The 16,566-nt window shown below is 39.0% G+C and overlaps 1 protein-coding gene across 3 annotated transcripts; it reads right to left on the reverse strand.

Annotated features, from left to right (window-relative positions):
- Positions 1–655: 655 nt before the first annotated feature.
- LOC122281211 (DNA topoisomerase 1 beta-like) lies at positions 656–15,927 on the reverse strand. 3 transcript variants are annotated; one of them, XM_043092553.1, is made up of 16 exons: positions 15,716–15,925; positions 12,921–14,121; positions 12,558–12,752; positions 12,024–12,104; positions 10,872–10,931; positions 10,635–10,729; positions 10,221–10,377; positions 9,942–10,067; positions 9,540–9,620; positions 9,345–9,435; positions 9,111–9,244; positions 8,719–8,787; positions 8,501–8,590; positions 1,593–1,693; positions 1,344–1,512; positions 656–1,076 (listed from the first exon to the last, which is right to left on the reverse strand). In XM_043092553.1, the coding sequence occupies exons 2-16, from the start codon at positions 14,091–14,093 to the stop codon at positions 1,008–1,010; spliced, it is 2,691 nt and encodes an 896-aa protein (XP_042948487.1). In that variant the 5' UTR covers positions 14,094–14,121; positions 15,716–15,925; the 3' UTR covers positions 656–1,007. The 3 variants fall into 3 exon arrangements, 2 of the variants coding, with proteins under 2 accessions (XP_042948487.1, XP_042948488.1); XR_006230182.1 differs by lacking the exon at positions 656–1,076 and having other exon boundaries at positions 1,425–1,512; positions 1,593–1,705; positions 15,716–15,927; XM_043092554.1 differs by lacking the exons at positions 12,024–12,104; positions 12,558–12,752; positions 12,921–14,121; positions 15,716–15,925 and adding an exon at positions 11,313–11,335.
- Between the last annotated feature and the right edge of the window lie 639 nt (positions 15,928–16,566).

Here is a 16,566-nt window from a genome sequence, read left to right on the forward strand (position 1 = left end):
TTTACATTTCCATATAAAATATATATAATAAATAATTCAATTTTTTCAAATTCTAAAATAATAATAGCATTAAAAATTATATTATAATAATATTTTATTCAACTTTCATCTCAACTCACTATCTAAATCTTAATCTTAACATAGACTATTAATGTACCTTTTTAGGTGTCTTCCTACTACAACTAGCTATTATATAGTCACGAAAGCCCTTGATCAGCGTACGTGTTACTAGAAAGTGGAGTATGTTTATTGCTGTTTGATGTCGAACTTCGTTAATTACTAGAAAGTTGGATTTGTATTAACAAATTGCGCAGATGGATCGAGTTGTTGATGGGTACAATGTATGTCTGACGTATTTTAGTAATGATTTGAAAGGGGAAATTCTTGAGAACGCGCAGGACTTCTTTGGAGTTTCCGAGTTTGGTGAGGCTTGAAGTCCAACTTGTCTTGTTCTTTCATTGGTGTGAAAAATTATGCAAGATGCGAAGTCTTGTAAACAGTAGTATTTATTCATCATTTTCCTTCAAGAAAATTTAGGGGCTTCTCTTCGAAGCTCGAGTTTTGAGACTAAAGACGGGAAGGGAAGCATGAACAAGTTTGTAATACGAGGAGGCGCCATAGAATCCAACAAAATTCGGAATGTAAACAAGCGATATAAACAATGAAATTTACTTCTTTTCTAACATTTTCTTGTACTCCGAACATTTATACCAATGAAATAAGACGTTTGAAACTTCAACAAACAACTGTTTCTTTAACTTCTAAACTAAAAAAGGTGATTAAAAAAAAAAAAAAAAAGAGAGAGAAGAAAAAGGGCAACTCAACCCACAATTAGATTAGATGAACATGCTACATCAAATTTTCCGCTGGATATTTAGAATTAAAAAAAAATAGAAATAAAAAATTGTGAGTAGCTTTAATGGAAAAGGATCAAACAAAGAGGGCTTGTGATTTGGGTTGGTGAAGGGGCGGTGAGGGAGAGGCCAAGCAAGCATCGTTTCCAAATATCAGAATCTGAAATCAGGATCTACGTCCATTGCCCAGGCGAACTTCGCTAGAAGAGACTTGTTAAATATCTGTGGAAGTTCGGAAAAATAAGAAGCAATTAGCCGATTAATGAATGCAGTTACTTAAAACAACTTCAAAACTTTTTTCCAATTAGGCAGAACTGAACCCAGCGAGTCAAGGCCATGCTGTCACTACATAGCACTAGGTAAAGACAAGTTCTACCTATTGACATCACTGGAACACTGTGCAGTACTTTTTAGTATTGCTTCCGTGAAATTGAACCGAGCTTGTTTGTAAGATATTTAATCCAAAAAATTATTGTAGAAGCTATTCACCTTCTCAATGGGAACTTCATGCCGCTTGCACCATGCGACAGTGATCCGAGGGTCAAGGTAGTTAATTTTTGATGTGCCTAGTGCCACGGTTTTCAGATCTTCTTTGGTCTTCATATCCCGTTCCATTTTCTCGATCTTTACATTGGTTTGAGCAATCTTTTTCTCTATCCTGTGTAACATAAATTCATACTATTGACATAACATGACCAAACAGGATAAATAATTGATTTAAAGAGGAAACATGTTTACGCTTCAGGAGCCAAGTTCCTTCGTTTTCCATCCGCATTCTTTAATGGGGGCTTCCCTTTCCTTGCCCTGTCCAAATCTGTCTTCAACTCTTTCAGCAAGCTCTACACATCCAACTCCCACCCAAAAAAAAAAAAAAAAAGGAAAAGGTCAGCTAAGCATGGACTTAACCAACACCACAAGGCACATGCAAATGCATGAACACCCACGTACTTTACTTTGCATCCCTGACATAGACTAAGGGGCATGATACTAAGAGGCATGCTATATTACTAGCAATACAAAGCAAAAGACAAAATATGAAAAGTAAGACATTTATTTTGATTGGGAAATTTATGATCTAAACGCATCATGAGATAAATGTATTGAGGAACAAACCACCATGGATGTGTTCCCCATCTAACACAACTGTAAGTTCATTCTTCAGTTTCTGATAGTCAAGTCAAGCCTGCTTCATTAAATGCTTTCTTGCCTTCGTTTAACTGTAGACTCCCCCCCCCCCCCCCCCCCCAAAAAAAAAAAAAAAAAACTTCTCTTCTAGTAGAAATTACCTCTTGAAAGCAAATATAGGTAAAATATAACCCACTCATGACCACACGCTCCGCCCCTTTCTAATTGGAAATGAGTTTTGCTATGTACAATCAAAGTTGTATACTAATCTGCGTATTAATACTGATTCCTTGTACAATTCCCATACACATGACAACCTGCAACCTTATCACCAGCGTTCTCGCCGATGGTGATTAACCTCACGTTTCTTGACGCTTCTCGTCGGAATCCCTTCCCTTTTCTTTTTCTTATTCCTAAGTTTAGTCTGTTGAGTGGGTGAATCAGTGATGGGGTGGAGCAGAGAGGTACACATAGACTAGAAAATATTTACGCTCATAAAAGAGGATGGATGGTGGTGGAGCATAACAGAAAGTAGCCGCCGTATGAGGAATTACATTTCCGTGGATAACGAAGCTCTACGGTGGCTGGCTTCAACGGTGAAGGATTGCGTGGTCTCACAGGGATCGCCGGAGTTTTTAAGGACACGCAGAAAAGGTTCCCAAGTTTTTGTAGTACAGAGAGGCCGCAACCTTAAAGGGAGTTTCCTCTCCATTTCGGTGTTAGGCAATATGAAGAGAAAAGGCTTGTTAATGGTGCCGGAAGGAAGAAGGGGCGAGGGATGGAGAAACTTTAGAGATGCACTGAAGGAACTTCTCCCTTCTTCCTCTGTCCCGAAAGAAATGGAGTTGGGTGGTGGTCACGGTGGCTCATCCTGGGCCTTCCCTTCCAGGCCAAAGGCAGACGGTACACGAACCTACAGTGAGGTGACCCAAGTTCAGAGGATTCAGCCTCGAGCTGCGCAGCATGCAGGGGTGACAGGTTCCATTTCGGTGGAAATGCAGACAGGGGTTGACGTTGGCAATAAACAGTTTGGTGCAAATGAGGAATCGATCCTTGAAGTGCTGGATTTTATGAAGGCGAGGGTGGGGGCATTATTGGAAGAGATAAATGAGATAAAACGCAGCGAAAAAGGAAAACAACTTATGTTATGTGAAGCGGGGACTAATGGCAAGCCAAATGGGCCAGGCCCCAGGGGGGTATTGGACCAAGGCAAGGGCCACGGGTCATGGGCCCAGAGAGACCCTAGGCCCAACAGGTCCACAACTTATTAAGGCGTTACGGGCTAAGGGCCTGGAGGAAATACACGGGAAACCCGTATGGCAGCAGCGTAGCCAGACGGGGTGCAGGCCAGGGGGGACTGGCCAGGCCCCGACAGCGCTACCGGTGCCGCCGGTGATGGCGCCACCTCCAATGATGGGAAAAGACCAGCTGCCGATGACGAAGGCTCCGGTATCAACCTCTGTACACGAGGTTCCAGGTGAACCAGCTCCTATCATCTCAGGTGAGGGCCCGACGGGAGTTCAACTCCCACAGACAACACCGGCGACGCCACAGGATGCTTTGACGGGGAAGGAAAATGGGCCGGTGGCGCAACCGAGGACATCGACGGCAGTACAGAGACAGAAATCTGAAGAGAAAGACCACCACTCTCTCGGCGTTGATTATACGGTGGTTCCACCTCCACAGACAGCAACGACGATTGCCGGCGACGCTTCCCCAAAGCTGGCTTTGGTTGTTTTCGAAGAGGAATCTCAGTACCTTACAGTGACAGGATTCCTGCCCCAGACCGAACAAAGTTTTGGAGTCCTGGTTTCCAAAACAGTGATGGAAGAGTTAGAGGGGGAGATGGGTCAGTTTGTGCCGAGGGAAGTGTTTGAAGAGGTGGAAAATGTAGAGGCACAAGTGGAAGTTTGTGATAAAAATAGTATGAAGTTGAAGGGTGTGGAAAAGGGGGAGGCTGAAGGAGAAGAAGTTTTGCTCTAATGTAAGCCATTTATTGTAACAGAAGAAGGAGTGGGATGCCCAGAAGGTGATCTCACACCTTTAAGGAGTATTCCTCCCGACACTCCACCGGATTGAATTCTAAAAAAAGTGGAGGAACCTCAAGATTGGATAGGGATATCCAGTAAAGGATACGAAGAACAGTTCAAGGCACTCCTTATTGCCATTGAGACAAGACACCAAAAAGGGGGAACAGGGGTGAAGGAAAATAGGGAGTTAAAGAGGCTTACTTGGTCTCTTAATTATGAAGGTAGAGAGGGGAGCGTGAGTAGGGGGCATCATAGAGGAAGGGCTGGATTAGTTGATTAATGTTGCCTAAAATCCTGACATGGAATGTAAGAGGGCTGAATGACATCAATAAACGCCTTCAAATAAGATCATTACTTAGACAATGGAAGGTAGACATCATATATTTGTAGGAAACTAAATTGAAACAAATCACAAGAAGAACCATTCGGAGTATTTGGGGTTGCGAATATGTAGGTTGGGTGTATTTACCTTCGGATGGGGCGTCAGCGGGAATATTGGTCATGTGGGACAAGAGAGTGGTAGAGAACATTGATGAGTTTGTGGGAGAATATTTCGTTGGTTGCTTGTTTAAAAATTCAGAAGATGGTTTTGAATGGGCTTTTGCTGGGGTATATGGTCCTAATTTAGAGGGTGAACGGAGGTTACTTTGGGATGAGCTTGCAGGTTTATGCTCATGGTGGGAGATGCCATGGTGCATAGGGGGGGACTTTAATGTGACAAGATTTCCAAGTGAAAGGTCGGGAGAGGGTTAGCAAAATCATGCTATGGGGGAATTCTCAGATTTCATTTCAGAGTTGGGCCTCATGGCCATACCTCTCTTGGGAGGTGGATATACTTGGTCTAGCAACCACGCCTGGTCAAGAATAGATAGATTCCTTATATCTCCTTCATGGGAGATACAATATCCAGACTTTTGTCAGAAAAGACTCACTCGGTTATGCTCGGACCATTTTCCTATTTTGTTAGATTGTGGGGGGATACCGGAGGGCAAACGGCCCTTTAAGTTTGAGAATATGTGGTTAAAATCCGAGGGATTTGTGGAGTTGGTCAGGCGATGGTGGAATTCGTATCAAATGCAGGGCACTCCGAGCAAGGTATTGGCAGGAAAGTTGAAGGCCTTAAAGAGGGAATTGAAGACTTGGAATGAACAGGTATTCGGTAATGTAGAAGCAAAGAAGAAATCCTTGTTTCAAGAGCTACAAAGTTTAGAGGGTGTGGAAGATGAGGAAGGTTGAAAAGGGCAAGTAGTTACAGAACTAGAAAGGTTGATTTTAATGGAGGAGATTTCTTGGAGGCAAAAGTCAAGAGCTTTGTGGCTAAGGGAGGGAGATAGATCTACAAAGTTTTTTCACCAAGTGGCAAACTCCCATAGAAGGTTCAATACAATCGAGTCCATGAACACTGATGGCGAGGTAGTTTCTGATCAAGCAAATATCAAAAATTATGTAGCTGGACATTTTGAGCATTTGTTGGAAGAACCGTTTGCATGGAGGCCTACAGTAGATGGGTTAGCATTTGATACCATTGATCATCTTAGTATGACTTGGTTGGAAAGACCATTTGAAGAAGTTGAGGTACATCAAGTCATCAAGAAATTAAACAAAGACAAAGCTCCGGGGCCTGATGGTTTTACTATGGCATTTTTTCAGACTTGTTGGGAGGTGGTAAGAGAGGACATTATGCTGGTTTTCCAGGAGTTCTTTACTTTTGGTAAATTTGAGAAGAGTTTGAATACTACCTTAATTGCACTCATCCCCAAAAAATTGGGTGCAAGAGAGGCACAGGATTTCAGGCCTATTAGTCTAGTGGGCAGTGTGTATAAGATTCTTGCAAAAGTCTTGGCCAACAAAATCAGTATGGTCTTGGATAAGATCATTTCGAAGTCTCAAAATGCATTTGTACGAGGAAGGCAAATACTGGACTCGGTTTTGGTAGCCAATGAATGTTTGGACAGCAGGCTTAAGTCAAAGATCCCGGGTATTCTGTGTAAATTGGATATGGAGAAGGCCTATGATCATGTCAATTGGAACTTTTTGCTCTATCTTTTGGGAAGGTGTGGTTTTGGGGAAAAATGGAAGGGATGGATACATCATTGTATTTCTACAGCTCGATTTTCAGTTTTGGTAAATGGTGAACCTGTGGGTTTCTTTAATAGTTCGCGCGGGCTACAACAAGGAGACCCACTATCTCCTTTACTATTTGTGATCATGATGGAGGCCCTAAGTCAGATGGTGTCGGCCGCTATAGCAGGTGGTTTCTTCTCAGGATTCTCTGTGGGCAATGGGCCTATTACTATTTCTCATCTTTTATTTGCAGATGATACACTGCTGTTATGTGATGATAATGTGGCGCATATTCAATCCTTGAAGGCCATTTTAAGATGTTTCAAAGCGGCTTCCGGTTTGAAGATAAATCTAGCAAAGACAGAAATGGTGGCAGTTGGGGATGTAGGTAATATTCAGGGGCTGGCCAGTATTTTGGGGTGTGGGGTCTCCTCGTTGCCAATGAAGTATCTTGAGCTCCCTTTGGGGGCATCTTTCAAAGCGAAGACAATTTGGGGGGAGGTGATAGAAAAATTAGAACGTAGGTTGGCTGGGTGAAAAAGATTATATTTGTCCAAGGGGGGAGGATAACACTTATCAAGAGCACATTATCTAATCTTCCCACTTATTTCTTGTCTCTATTTCCCCTTCCAGCTAGCATTGCCTCCAAGATTGAAAAATTACAACAGGACTTCTTGTGGAGTGGCATAAGAGATGAGTTTAAATTCCATTTAGTTGGATGGGAAAAGGTGTGCACACCTTTGCGTCTGGGTGGTTTGGGGGTCCATAATGTGAGGCTGTTTAATTAGGCCTTACTTGGGAAATGGTTGTGGAGGTATAATTACGAGAAGGAAGCATTATGGAAATGGGTGATTGATGCAAAGTATGGAAGTGCTAGGGGAGGTTGGTACTCTAATGAGGAAAGGGAGGCACATGGTGTGGGGTTATGGAAGTTTATAAGAAAAGGGTGGGGGGTATTCTCTAGCAACACCAGGCTAGGTATGGGGAATGGCCAGAGAATCAGCTTTTGGAATGATGTATGGGTGGGTGATATAGCTCTTAAGGAGGCTTACCCTGATATTTTCAGCATTGCAAGGCAAAAAGATGCGAATGTGGCAGACTTGTGGGGTACTACTCAAGTGTGGAACGTAAATCTCACTAGAGAGGCTCATGACTGGGAAGTGAGTATGCTGGTAGAGTCTTTTAACCTACTTCATAACATCTCCCCTAATGCTTTAATTGATGATAAGCTGGTTTGGTGTGTATCTCGGAAAGGAAAATTCTCGGTAAGCTCTTATTATGCGATTCTTGCAGCCTCACCTTTGCCTAACTTCCCGTGGAAGAGTATATGGAGGAATAAAGCACCTCCCAAGGCAGCATTCTTTGTCTGGACGGTAGCCCTCGGGAAGATCTTAATCATTGATAATTTAAGAAGACGCGGTCTTATAATGATAGATTGGTGCTGTATGTGCAAAAAGAGTGGGGAAACAGTAGATCATCTCCTCCTACATTGTGATTTTGCTAGGGACACTTGGAATCATTTCTTTAGCATGATGGAGTTAGCATGGACAATGCCGGGAAGGGTAGCTGATTTATTGGCAAGTTGGAGAGGGATATCAGGGACAGCGCAGATTGCAGCACTATGGAAAATGGCTCCCATCTGTATCTTATGGTGCATCTGGAGTGAACGAAACAATAGGCTTTTTGAGGACCAAGAAAGATCTATAGAAGATTTTAGGGGTTTTCTATGGAAGACTTTATTTTTGTGGGCCATGGCTTTAGAGTTCAATGGTCTCAGCTTCCATAATTTCCTTGTAACTTTTTCTACCTCTTAAAACGGTGTATTCACATGTATACTTCCAGTGTACCTGGCTTATGCCTTCTTTTCATTAATAAAATTTAATATTACTTATCAAAAAAACTAATACTGATTCCTTCATATTCAAAATTTAAATTAACACTGTTTTCAATAAAATCTATTTTTTAACCAATCACATTAGATTGGTGCACATATTAGTGCACAATTGTGCTTGCAACTAAATTTTTTCATTGGAAATTTGGGTGAGGAGACACCACTTATTACAAGGATTAGGTCCTTCAACATTTTCAAGTTTCTTTAATGAGGTTAACCATAGAATCTTAAAATTTCCATTTCTATTTTCTACCTAAAAAAAAAATTCCATTTCTATTTTCTACTTTAAATTTCCACCATTTTGGCAAACGACTTCTGATATTTGATGTGAATATTACTCTATTTTTATTTTTAACTGTGGGGCCATCAATGTGATGGTAAGTATTAATATTTTATTCTTTTACAAACGCATGCTCTATCTCTCACACACAGCAAGACAGATTGGTCCACCAACCAAGAATCTCTCTCCCAAGCGCAAAGTAGATTGTTACTTTGTACTTCACCTACATGTCTTTCACCAAACATAAGGACGTTACCTGCAGCTGGCTAATCTTCTCATTTAATTTTGACATCTGTTGACTGTGAGATTTTGAAACACTCCGCTGATGATTACAAATGATTGCAACCTGTAACCAGAAAGCCCGAATTGTAGATGCCACAAGTCAGAAAAAAGGAACAAGATCATGAAATAACTTTTTTTTTTTTTAAGTAAAAATAATGAACCAAGACTTATATAGGGAGTAACCGTCTTCACCTCCTTGTTGGCATGCTGGTAAACTACAATTTTCTCTGCAACATCTCCATTCCTAGTTTCCCTATTTAACTGTCACAAGAAATGAAACAATTTAGAATCCCCTGGGGCCGGGGGGGCCGCATGGTGGTGGTGGGAATAAATCTTAACAGGAAACAAGACAAAATTGGGTAAAAAGATGTTTTTGTTAATGCAAAAGAATACAACAGCACTCAGAACAAGACAGAAGGACTAACAAGCAAAGGAATTATCTCATTAACACCGCTAATGTAAAAGAATAAAGTGAGGGTCCTGATGCCTTGCCCCAGCACCTATGCAAATACCCTACTGGCCTTTCACATCAAAGGTGAAAAAAAAAAGACTCAAGGGACTGTGAGGTCTGTATGTTGTCTTACCATCTCATCCAATGTAATGGATGCATTATATGTACGGAAGACTTTTGCTGTAAGGCCAGGCATGAGTTCTTTCAGATGAGCATTTAATTTACTGGTGTCCAGCTGGTCAAAAAGATCATCAGAGCCACGTTTTCCTGGAGCAGACAGAAAATATGTATATAGACACACCGTCTTCATTCACATACATACAGTCAAACATGCAGATATCCTTAAATGATAATCCAAATTACTCACCAGCTTGAAACTGTATAATTGCCTTGTAAACAGGAAGCTCAACTTCAACTTTATTTTCGTATCTAATTGAATCTTTACCAAGGAAGTTAAACTGAATTCATCAAAAACAGTGTTCCCTGGTTATCACTAGCAAGAAACTATAAGCAAGGAACTATTTGAGATCGTTTAGAACTTCTAAAACTAATTCCAAGATACCTCCAATGTGTTTGGGGCTACTGCTTTTACATTCTCTACTTTCAATGTGCAGCAACCAACAGTATCGGCCTCATCATCATCCTGCAGGAAGGCAACCACTAACATGAACAAACCAAGATAATTGGAATTCTAAGCTGCTAAAAGCAAATAAAGAAGAAAAATGCAAGCAAATACAGTCCCCTTTCCAAACCTTTTAGAAAAATTGAAACTCAATAGAAATAACTAGCGCAAAGCCAGTCATCTTTCAGGCAGATACACGGTTATTTTTCAATCATGGCAACTCTGTTCTACGTAGTACTTACGAACAAACATACAAAAAACCTTATTCATCAACTTGTGGGCTCACAGGGTATGCTTAAGGAAATATAGAAGGCAGCTCAAGTATATCTACACAAAATATACCTTCTCATTGCCAGCCCTCAGAGCTAGTTTATCAATAAGATAGGTAGCAACTGCAATTTGCCGTTTCATGACATCTTTACTTGTAAAATTCTTCGTGTATGCAGCCCGGATGTTTTCTATGTAGTCCTGTGCTCAAGATCACAATGTTTTAGCAATAAGTACAAGATCATTCCAGTTCATCCCAAACTACCAAAATGACAGCCATTGAAAGCTTTGGGGGGAAAATGGATGAAAAGAAACTTAAGCATCATGCTCAGTAATTTATTTCTTATAAAGAACCTTAAGCATCCTTGCTTTCTCATATTTTTCCTTGTCACTTTGCCCCTTCAAGGTACTACTAGCTGCTAGGAACACATACTTGAACTCCTTTGGATTGATTGGATCATTCCAGAAAGCTAACCATGTAACAGTATTATCGTGTCTTACTTCCTTCCAGCTGCCAAAGATCAAAAAACCAAAAACTTAAAACCTTCCCACAACAAATAAAACAAAATATATTTTTACTTTATGACCCATGTATTTTCAAATCACATACATACATAGATGCATAAATGGATGCATACATATACTGACATACATAAAAATATCATATCTGTTGTATATAAAGATAAAAAAATGTAGTACTACTACATCTCGTCCTTAAAAGTTCCTCGCAACTTTTTTTCTTTATAAGGAGGTCATGAAGAACAAAACCTTTCACCAGGGATGGGGCACTCTGGAATTGGAGCATCCTTTCCAATATTAATTGTAATATCGCTAGGGCGAATGCGTTTTTTTAGCTTTCCCATCTGACATCATATAAAAGCAATTACTGTCAATCCAATATAAAAACTTATAATTAAAGAAATTGCTTCCACATATAGCCATGGGAATCCTAATACTCAATTGCACACAAAACTAATTTTCACATAAAAAAAATATCAATAGAACCTTTGGGTGCTCTCCACGGCCTCGAAATAATCCAGGTGGCTCAACTCTGAAGTTTCCAACCTAGGATTGAAATTGTAATAACAATTAGATGCAAATTTAAGGATAAGAACAATATGCAATAAGCTCTGAGGAAAGAAGAATAGACCATATTTATCATCTACATTATCACAGGAAGAAAAATGGAAATAGAAATAGATCTATAGGAGAATTACACCTTACACCCCAAACTACCAAAAGTTTATATTTGCACCCGTGGTTTGGATATGACTGTTAAGATGTAGATAGGTCACAGATAAAATTATAACTTAAGTAGTTGGGATGCAAAGTAAAAAAACAGGTGGTATTTTGTGAGTAAAATGTGCAATTTCCACTAGCTCTATATAGTGAAGATAGACAACCACGTAAATAACAGTATAAGAGAGCAGACAAGCAATATCTAACCATTGCCAAAGGTGAACTATACACTATCAGAATTTCCTCAAAGTCAAAATTTGAAATGGTTTAATCATTTTGGTTCAATTTCGAATCATTCTTGTCTTCTTAATTCATACAATCCCCCACATCCTCCAAAACCTGAAAACATATGGAAAGTTTCAGTGCTCAAATGGTTCACTTCAACCTCACGAAAATATCTTTGACCGGTAGACACCTTGAACAAATGTAGAGAATCAAAATTAAACCCATATCTCATGTTTCTAGAAAAGTCTCAAATAGAAGCAAAATGACTTTTATGGCAAATACTGTACAAATGCAACATGTCCTTCACCCGGTTAAACCGCAGACTCATGTAAAGCACCCACACTAAACAAGTTTGGTAAAACATCAGTTTTTCACTGATTGGACACAGCTCGAAGAAATTGTTTGCACCTACAGGTTCTAACCTTAAACCTGGGTGAGAATATCCCCAAGACAAGGCACCACTCGAGTTAACCCCTAAAGGTTTAGGGGGGAAAATAAATTAACACAACCTTAATGGGCCAAATAACAATGTAAAATTCAGAATTCAATCATAAATGATATAACATAATAAAAACAACCAGATTATAAGAAAGGTTATTGGATTGGAAATAAGGCATAACATCCCGAATCCTGAAAAGTTAACCCCCACCCCTAAACAAAAAGGAAAAGGAAAATATCAAAGATAGAAGTAACCTTCTCTTTAACACCATCAACGATGGCCCACATAAACTTCTCCTCCTGATTCAATTTCTCTTCCTTCAAGGCCTTCTTCTCCTACATGACAAAAAAATGCAAGTCAACAGTTCTGAAAATTAGACCTGGAGTATGTAACCCAAATTGACATATTGGCTCAACTATGGAAGCAAAGCTGGGCAATCTGTGAAGCCCAACTACACAGGACATACACAAAGATGAGCATTCATATGAGAAGTAATTTTTTTTTTTTTTTTTTTTTCTTGATAATCATATGAGAAGCAATTGATCACATTCACATTGTGCTTATGAGAACTAGTCAATACAAGGTAGAACAACTCATCTGAAAGCAAACAAACTGAACAATAAGAAGGGACAATGTGATTTCATAATCAAGTCCATCATGTAACTTTATTTACTTATTTTTATTTTTTTTATTGGCACCGGGTGACCAGGTACAGCGTCCCAACTAATCCCAGTGGTGCACATTCTTTGCTTATCAAACCTAGAAAGTATATAAGAGCCATCACTTACTTCTGTGCTCATTTGTTTCTTCTTTTCTTTTTCCTGTTGGCACCAGTCATATATTGGCGTGAAATCACATTTCTCTAAGCTCTGAATCACATGGTTTTTCCCAAGTAACTTCCGCCAATCAAACCAGAAATTTTCTTTGAACTTATCTTTCTGCATATAATCTGTATCTTTCATTACTGCATACATAGTGGCAACCTGCAATTAGAAATTTTCATTAGCATATCAAAGGGTCAGAGATTCTCAAGAAAATCCAATATATGGTGAAGTTAAGAGTCAATTGAATTTGCAAGCAAAATTATGAACTACGGGAATAAAGATTAGAGCACATCAATGAGGGAGAGGGAGAGATAGACAGATACCCACCTCCTCTTGATCTGCAGTCAAATCAACTGGCTTTCCATTATAAAGCATCTTCACTTTATGAGGCTTGTATGGAGGAGGAAAAATGACGCCATTGTGAACCAGGGTAGTCCATTTCTTCTGTCCATCACCAGAGCTGGGTGTCATTTTTGTTGACTTTATATATTTTGAGTTTTTTGCTGCATTCTTTGACATTTTAGTTGTTTTCTTGAATGATGCTGAACCCACTTTCAATGGTTTTTGCTTTGTGGAAGAAGATTTATTAAGTGATGGTGTTGACTTTATTCTTTGGGAAATTGGAATATGGTCATCATCATCGTTCTTTTGTTCTGCTTTGACTGATGCTTGCTTAGTCTTCATAGGTGTGTGCGCATCTGAGAGCTTCATCTTTTTAACTGAAGATTGTTCTGAGGAATTGGCCTTATCTAGAGGTCTCTTACCCGTTAGCATGGAAGATTTCTGTTGTTTATCCCTCAAGGTGGAACCATTTTGCTGAATTGTTGAACCCAGAGGTTTTTTATCACCGGAATTATATGGTTTACTACTGGAAGTACCCACATTCGATTTCAATGGGAACCTTGAAGACAATGGAACTTCATCATCAGACTCTTCAGAACATGTTTTGACAGTAATTTTTGATACAGATGGCAGTGATGTTGTAAAAGCAGGTTTGCTGAGCCCTTTGTGGGTATAGTTGGAGTTCCCCTTGAGTCTGGTACTCAATGGTTTATCATCTTCCGAATCCTCAGAATCACCATTTTCTGCAAATGATTTCTTTTCCTCCTTAACAGTTGCTGGTGTATTGTGTTTGGCTGAATGCTTTGCCTTACTATCCAACATATTCGATGTCTTCAGATTTGCTACAGTTGACTTCTCAGGTGATGCCTTGACAGATGAAGTTGATGCTTTTGGGATAGCAGCAGGAGATTTAACTGGTGATGCCTTGTTAGATGTAACCATCTTACCCTTCTGCAAACAGGAGTTCTGACCATTGGAAGCAGGTAGATCGGATACCTGCCTCCCGGATTGTCCATCATGCCTTTGAGACGATAACTTCTTTACTTCTGAATTTAATGGACTTTGCTTAGCCATTGGTTTACTCCTTTTGAAAATTGTAGGCCCATCTTCCTCATCAAAGTCATCATATACTGAATTACCAGAAGTTTGAAAAGCCATTGTCCAATATGCACTGTTGCATTAGTCTCTGGGAAAAAAATGATCAGTAAATAAAGGTTTTATTGATGAGGAATAGGCATAGCCCATGTACACGGAGAAAAAATAATGAGAGAGAAAAGAAGGGATAGGGCCTCAAACCTTGAAGACTCAAAGTTCAAAGGCTCAAATATTAATTATGAATAAAGATACAGAAAAATGGTATCAAGATACAGAAAAATGGTATCATAAGATTAATGATTAAGTTCATAAGATTAAATTAAAACATTGAATTAGGATTACAATCGAATATCAGTCAGAATGAGTTTTTCAGAAGGCGATAGATGCACTAGATTATATTAGATATCAATACCCCAAAATCAAGAAGTCAAAATCAACCCAATACCTAAAGTGATATTACAAGATTTTTCCAAGAATCCCAATCTAAAATGATATGTTTTCTGAATTTTTTAATGACCACGTTTCCTAACAAAAATGAACTCAACCAACTAGAAACCAAACTTTACATTAACAAAACCAATACAGGCACACGCCAAAGCAATCTTCTTGTTGAAAATAGTTCAACGTATTTCTCAACCTATTCATGAGAAATTTGAGTTTTGGTCACAGTTTTAACCTAGCCTCTGCTATTCCACAACAGGAGAGATATACCAAAAACCAAAAGCAAACACAAAACGACATAAAAATCTCCAAATCATTAAACTACCTGCTGAAAGAAATAGATATATCCTTTCAAAATAACATTTTTTATCCTTACAAACGAGTATTTTTTTTTTTTTTTTTTGATAAGTTTACAAACGAGTATTTTAAAACTCATATAGCCCCCATCAAGCTCAATTTTGAGACATAGTTACCTAAGACCAGGCCGTTCAACATCACCAACTTATCTTCTTCCTTAGCCTAATAATGTTACTCAGAAAGATAAGCACCTCTGCAAATCCCATAGTCTAAATAGTTCTTTATAATCCAGAAGCTAGTTTTTTAACGTGAAAATTTTAAATTTGGGTTGTCAACAAAAGCCGGTCTTAACCATCCATAAAGCTATGCACGCCAGGCCAATCACTGCTCAAGCTAGACCCGTGACAAAAGCAAACTGTAAATGGAATTTTAAACTTTGATCATTGATTCATAACAAGCCGGGCATGACCTTCCCACAAACAGCTCAGTTCCCAGTGGTTTTTATTAAAATTTCTTAGACCCCTTATTAACCAGAAAAGAAATACAATTAATAAGTTATAACTTACGTTTTTCAGTTGCCAGTTCCTTAGAAACCGTAAAACCCCAATAGAATTCAGAGAATTAAGCGTACAGGCCTTAACTTAGCAGACCCAATATTCATACTTTATCAGACCCGCAAAAGAGATTACGAGACTAGCAAATACCTGTGTTCCTCCAGTTTCTCAGCAACCAAACAGAATGACTATATTCTAACACCAAATAAAATATATATACTGCGGGAAAATTTAAGTCAGAAGCTAAAACAGAAACCCTAATTTAAACTTTTTTCCTTTATATTTTCAAATACAGCAATCAGAGACAAAAGGAAAAACGTAAAATAACATTCAATGAGATCAATTCCGGAATGGACATAAGAAGAAATATACAGCAGAGAGATTTTCACATACTTGTCGGAAACTAAAAATTAAAATTAAAAAAAGGTTCTCTGATAAAGAACTTTCTGGATTCCTTGAAAATCTGAAAGCTGGGGGAGCTGACTGGAAATAAATATTTGGAGAGAGGAAAAAGAAAAGAGGGTCTCTCGCAGTCCGGTGTCTTCTCCGGAGAGAGAGAGAGCGAGGGGTTCTGTGTCTCTGATGTGTAGGTGAAATTGCTTGCCCTCGTGGGCTTGTGGCTCAAATAAAAAAAAAATAGATAATTCAAAAATCAGCCCTAAATTTTGAGGAAATTGTGAATGTGGCAGTTGTCCACGTCAGTCTTCCTCATCGACTACTACCAATCCGAAAGAAACAACGGCCTAGATTCGAGACACGTCAGTGGAGGCGTTACTTTTTACAATCCTAGATGGGCCTTTACTTACGAGATACATATCCTTGCTTTTAGCCGGGCATTCGGCCGAGATCTAGCTGGGCCTTCGCTTTGTACGTCCTGATCCCGGGGTCAAATACTCTGACGATGTCGTTTTTTATCTAAGTGCTTGGTTATAATTTTAGAAAGATGATTAGTAAAGTATAAATATTAGAGAAATGATACAGCCACGAATTTTTGTACAAGTATTTTTTATTTAATATTTTTTTATTTAATAAATAAAGAAGCATCTTTTAATAAATTTATAAATCTTATTTTTCTTTTAAATGTTTAAAGTGATTTTAAAAAATTAAACCATTCGGTACTCATTTGGCACTGAATCTTTTTTGGGAGTAGCACGACTCTAAATGTTATCATATATCTTATGCTTTATCGTCCTTATTAACACTTTTACCTTCAGTTTACCTTTCTTCATCTCCCTTTCTTTTTC

Source organism: Carya illinoinensis, chromosome 11 (genome assembly GCF_018687715.1).
Source record: "Carya illinoinensis cultivar Pawnee chromosome 11, C.illinoinensisPawnee_v1, whole genome shotgun sequence".
NCBI lineage: Eukaryota > Viridiplantae > Streptophyta > Magnoliopsida > Fagales > Juglandaceae > Carya > Carya illinoinensis.